Source organism: Natator depressus, chromosome 3 (genome assembly GCF_965152275.1).
Source record: "Natator depressus isolate rNatDep1 chromosome 3, rNatDep2.hap1, whole genome shotgun sequence".
Taxonomy (NCBI): Eukaryota; Metazoa; Chordata; order Testudines; family Cheloniidae; genus Natator; species Natator depressus.
Genome location: NC_134236.1, coordinates 68,905,030 through 68,911,029, shown reverse-complemented (window position 1 = coordinate 68,911,029; position 6,000 = coordinate 68,905,030). Strand labels below are relative to the sequence as shown.

The following is a 6,000-nucleotide window of genomic DNA, read 5'->3' as shown; positions in this document are numbered from 1 at the left end:
GAAACCAATATTCCCATTGTTATTGCTGCTTGCTGTGTGCTCCACAATCTCTGTGAGAGTAAGAGGGAGACATTTATGGCGGGGTGGGAGGTTGATGCAAATCGCCTGGCCGCTGAATACACGCAGCCAGACACCAGGGCGGTTAGAAGAGCATAGCAGGAAGCGCTGTGCATCAGAGAAGCTTTGAAAACCAGTTTCATGACTGGCCAGGGTACTGTGTGACACTTCTGTTTGTTTCTCTGTGATGAAAACCTGCTCCCTTGGTTGCCTCTAAATTCCCTGTAAGTCACCTGCCCCCCCCCTCCCGATCACAGCTTGCTTGCAAAGGAAATAAAGTCACTACCGTTTAAAAAACACGTATTCTTTATTAATTGATTATAAAAATAGGGAGATAACTCACAAGGTAGCCTGGGTGGGGTGTGGGAGGAGGGGAGGATGGAAGGAAAAGGCCACTTTAAAACTTCTTGAATGACAGCCTTCTGTTGCTTGGGCTGTCCACTGGGGTGGAGTGGTTGGGTGCCTGGAGCCTCCCCACCCATGTTCTTGGGCGTCTGGGTGAGGAGGCTATGGAACTTGGGGAGGAGGGAGGGCGGTTAAACAGGGCCTGCAGTGGCAGTCTGTGATCCTGCTGCCGTTCATGAACCTCCACCAGACGCCGGAGCATGTCCGTTTGATCCTGCAGTAGCTCCAGCATTGCCTCATGCCTCCTCTGATCTTCCTGCCACCACCTCTCCTCACGTTCATTGGCCACTTTCCTGTACTCTGCTATTGTGTCCCTCCACACAGCTCTGTCAGTGCCGGAAAACTGCATGAGGTCGGAGAACATTTCATCATGTGTGCGTTTTTTTCGCAGACTTATCTGAGATAGCCTTTGGGACGGAGGAGGGAAGCTGGAAATATTTGCAGCTGCTGGAGGGAAAAAAAGGGAGTGAAGTATTTTAAAAGATACATTTTACAGAACAATGGCTACACTCTTTCACGGTGAACAACACTATTCACATTACATAGCACATGTGATTTTGGTACAAGGTCGCATTTTGCATCTTATATTGAGTGTCTGCGGCTTTGGTGTTAGAGATCACACACGCAGAGCTGGGCAACAGAATTCAGCTTGCAGGAGGCCATGGTAAGCCATAGTCTTTCGGCTTCTGCAACCTTCATAACAGCAATGCCCTCCTCTCCCATACCAAGCAAAGCATGTTGAGTTGGCCATTTAGTGCTGTTAATGTGCAGCTGCAGAAACCATACTACCCCCCCCCACCATCCAATTCTCTGGGATGATCGCTTTACCCCTTCCCCCCACCGTGTGGCTGTTATGAGGGAAGATCCCTGCTAGCTAAATGCGAACAGCTCAGCGCCAATGCCCTCCCGCCCCAACCGCATGGCTAACTGCAGGGAGGATTTCTTTTCAGGCACAGGCAAACAGCCAAGTAGGAACGGCCACCTCTGAATGTCCCCTTAATTAAATTCCCCTATTTCAGCCAGGTTACCATGAACGATATAACTCTCCTGAGGATAGCACAGAGAGATAAAGAACGGATGTTGCTTGAATGCCAGCAAACACCGGGACCATATGCTGCCATACTTTGTTACGCAATGATTCCAGACTACGTGCTGCTGGCCTGGCGTGGTAAAGTGTCCTACCATGGAGGACAGAATAAGGCTGCCCTCCCCAGAAACCTTCTGCAAAGGCTTTTAGAGTATCTCCAGGAGAGCTTCATGGAGATGTCCCTGGAGGATTTCTGCTCCATCCCCAGACACGTTAATAGACTTTTCCAGTAGCTGTACTGGCCACGAATGCATCCCAATTGTTCAGGGCTACTTAATCATTAAAAAATGCTTGCTTTTATAACATATTATATTTAAAAAGGTACACTCACCAGAGGTCCCTTCTCCGGCTTGGTTGGGTTGGGAGGGTATTTCAGTCAGGGTGAGAAAAAGATCCTGGCTGTCGGGGAGAACAGTGTGCTGTGTGCTCTCCTCAGGCTCTTCCTCCTCCTCCTCATCTTCCCCATCCGCAAAATCCTCAGGTATGGCAGAGAGTACCCCATTATCGGAGTCCACGGACAGGGATGGGGTAGTGGTGGTGACCCCCCCTAGAATTGCATGCAGCTCAGCGTAGAAGCGGCATGTCTGGGGCTCTGTCCTGGAGCGTCTGTTTGATTCTTTGGTTTTCTGGTATGCTTGTCTGAGCTCCTTAAATTTCACGCAGTACTGTGTTGCATCCCTGCTGTAGCCTCTGTCCCTCATGGCCTCAGAGATTTTTTGAAATGTTTTGGCAATTCGTCTTTTGGAACGTAGTTCTGAAAGCATGGATTCCTCTCCCCATACAGCGATCGGATCCAGTACCTCCCGTTCGGTCCATGCTGGAGCTCTTTTTCGATTCTGGGACTGCATGGTCACCTGTGCTGATGAGCTCACCTGGCCAAACAGGAAATGAGATTCAAAAGTTCCCGGGGCTTTTCCTGTACACCTGGCCAGTGCATCCGAGTTCAGAGTGCCGTCCACAGCTGTCACAATGGTGCACTGTGGGATAGCTCCCGGAGGCCAATACCTTTGAATTGCATCCACACTAACCCTAATTCGAAATGGCGATGTCGATTTCAGTGCTAATCCCCTCATTGGGGAGGAGTACAGAAATCAGTTTTAAGAGCTCTTTATGTCGAAAGAAATGGCTTTGTTGTGTGGACGGGTGCAGGGTTAATTCGATGTAATGCTGCTAAATCCGACATAAACTCGTAGTGCAGCCCAGGCAGAAGCACGCAGTTAGCTCTCTTTTCAAGTCATTAATTTTTATTCTTCATTGGTCATAGTGTGTATATATATATATATATATATATATTTACATTTCAAATGGATTTTTAAATTATACTTTTAATGGTCAGCTTGTTAAATGTGGTAAAGGATCTTCCTTGTTAAAACTACTTCTGCTAAGTAACTATTTTTTATTGATGCTGTTAACATTAATTTTAAATCTAAAGAGACTTTGATTAAAGGTGCCAATTCTGAAGAAAAAATGAGTTGGTCAACTGTCTTGTTATTCTACAAATCAAATTTCTCTCAAATGGCAGGAAATATAATTTGAACAAAGATTAATTACATAAACATTATACTGGAGAAATATATTGTTTAACATAATTTGTTAAATGGAGGAATTTAATATGAAATAGTAGATTCCCAAATTTCTACAAATAACCAGATGGTGAGCAGATAGTTTTAATTAAATAATGTTTGATAATTATAGCTGATTAATTTTAGGTTTGACTCAGATTAGAAAGAATGTATTATTTTCCTGGAAATGTATTTTTAGTTTCCTTACAATGATGCAAATATTGAATTTGTTGCTGAGGTCTGGAATCCCAAAGAACTGTGATCAGAATTATGAAGTCTCAGTTCTGTTTCACTTGGTAAGACAATAGATACAGATAAGGACACCCCAGCACGTTTGTTTGGTTTAGTACTATTATTGGTATCTCAGGGCAGGTCTAAAGTGAATCTGAATTTAAAATGTGCTGTACTGGGCCTGCATCACTGAGATTTCTCTATAGGTGCCGGAATAGCTTTCTACAACAGCCTTGAAGTATGCAGGGGTGTCATTTGCTATGGGGCAAGAGGAGCAGTTGCCTCCCCATACCTTGATGTGCTCCACCAAAGACTTTTCATAGGTTTGTCTGTATGCTCCACTTTGTCTTCCTCTCTCCCTCCCCTTCCCTCCACCTTGTCTAGTTTTTCTTTGTTTTTTAAAAGAGCAAGTATCTTAATGAGAGTGATGCCCTTCCAATTTCCCCTATTATCTCCAATCTGAATTATATGAAGGAAGCTCCTTGAATGTATATACTGTGTATTTACTCACACACTGGCTTCGAGCCCCGAACAGTCTAACATATAAGAATATTTGAGGACTAAAGCCCAGCCACTTATACAAAATGATAAAGGGCCCAATTCTATCAGCCTTCCTAAAGTTAAGTATACCTTATTACAAGGGCTGTCAAGCGATTAAAAAAATTAATCGCGCTGATAAATAATAATAGAATACGATTTTATTTAAATATTTTTGGATGTTTTCTACATTTTCAAATATATTGATTTCAATTTCAACACAGAATACAAAGAGTACAGTGCTCACTTTATATTTATTTTTGATTACAAATATTTGCACTGTAAAAAACAAAAGAAATAGTATTTTCAATTCACCTAATAAAAGTACTGTAGTGCAGTCTCTTTATCATGAAAGTTGAACTCACAAATGTAGAATTATGTACAAAAAACTGCATTCAAAAATAAAACAATGTAAAATTTTAGAGCTTACAAGTCCACTCAGTCCTAACCTCGTCCCTTTCAGATTTTGGAAGACACTTCAGATTCTTAAACCTTGGGTCGAGTGCTGTAGCTATCTTTAGAAATCTCACATTGATACCTTCTTTGCGTTTTGTCAGATCAGCTGTGAAAGTGTTCTTAAAATAAACAACATGTGCTGGGTCATCATCCGAGACTGCTATAACATGAAATATATGGCAGAATGCGGGTAAAACACAGAGCAGGAGACATACAATACTTCGCCAAGAAGTTCAGTCACAAATTTAATTAACGCACTATTTTTTTAACGAACATCATGAGCATGGAAGTATGTCCTCCAGAATGGTGGCTGAAGCATGAAGGGGCATATGAATGTTTAGCATATCTGGCACATAAATACCTTGCAACGCCGGCTACAAAAGTTCCATGTGAACGCCTCTTCTCACTTTCAGGTGACATTGTAAATAAGAAGCAGGCAGCAGTATCTCCCATAAATGTAAACAAACTTGTTTGTCTTAGCGATTGGCTGAACAAGAAGTAGAACTGAGTGGACTTGTAGGCTCCAAAGTTTTACATTGTTTTGTTTTTGAGTGCAGTTATATAACAAAAAACATCTACATTTGTAAGTTACTCTTTCATGATAGAGATTGCTCTATAGTACTTGTATAAGGTGAATTGAAAACTACTGTTTCTTTTGTTCATCATTTTTACAGTGCAAATATTTGTAATAAAAATATAAAGTGAGCACTGTATACATTGTGTTCTGTGTTCTAATAGAAATCAATATATTTGAAAATGTACAAAAACATGCAAAAATATTCAATAAATTTCAATTGGTATTCTATTGTTTAACAGTGCGATTAATCATGATTATTTTTTTAATCACAGTTACTTTTTTTTAGTTAATTGCGAGAGTTAACTGTGATTAATCAACAGCCCTACTTATTACATTGTAGTCCCATTCTAATCAATGGGACTACTCAATCAGGGCCCAATTCTGTGAGGTGATGATCCCTCTGGCCCCACATAAGCAAAGCACATAATATGTGCTTATTCCCATTGACTTCAGTGAGTCTTATGCATGTGCTTAAAGTTAAGCACATGCCTAAGTGCTTTGTGGATGAAGCCACAGTGCTCTCCCCCTTGCAGGATCTAGTCTATGCTACTGTGATACTCAAAGGACCTAATCCAATGGGAGTCTCTTTGACTTCAGTGATCTTTGGATCAGGCCCACTGTGCATAAAGGTGGTGGGATTAGGCCCAAAGTGTTTAGGTGATTTTTTCATTTATTTTTTTGCAGCTTCTGTTTTGGGCCATGTCGACAAAGTAGGTGGGAGTTTGAGAGCTTGCAAGAGGCGCTTCTCACTCTGCAGGGTTGGGAGACATGTTAGCATCTTTCATAGAAGAACAAGCATGAGACATTTAATCGGGGTGAAAGTAAGTTAGAGGATTTACCGGTAAGCCGGAGTCCTGAGCAGGGGGCGTGGCCTCAACCAGAAGAGGCGTGGCCTTAACCAGAAGAGGCAGGGCCTTAAATCCCTGGGCCCTTTAAATCACCTCTTTGGTAGTGGCGGCTGGGAGCCCGGGTCCCTTTAAATCACCCCGAGCTACCAGCCGCAGAGGCGGCTGGGAACCCCGGGGCTCGGGGGCGATTTAAAGGGCCTAGGGCTCCAGTTGCCACTACCTCAGTGGAGCCCCGGGCCC

The 6,000-nt window shown here is 42.9% G+C and overlaps 1 protein-coding gene across 1 annotated transcript in view; it reads right to left on the bottom strand.

The window, feature by feature from the left end:
- Positions 1–454: 454 nt before the first annotated feature.
- Positions 455–6,000, bottom strand: part of LOC141984491 (uncharacterized) — a 47,198-nt gene continuing 41,652 nt past the window's right edge. The window contains exons 3-4 of the mRNA XM_074947567.1: positions 1,881–2,421; positions 455–909 (exon numbers count right to left, since the gene is read on the bottom strand). Coding sequence (XP_074803668.1) covers positions 455–909; positions 1,881–2,421 — 996 coding nt within the window. The remainder of the gene's footprint in view (positions 910–1,880; positions 2,422–6,000) is intronic.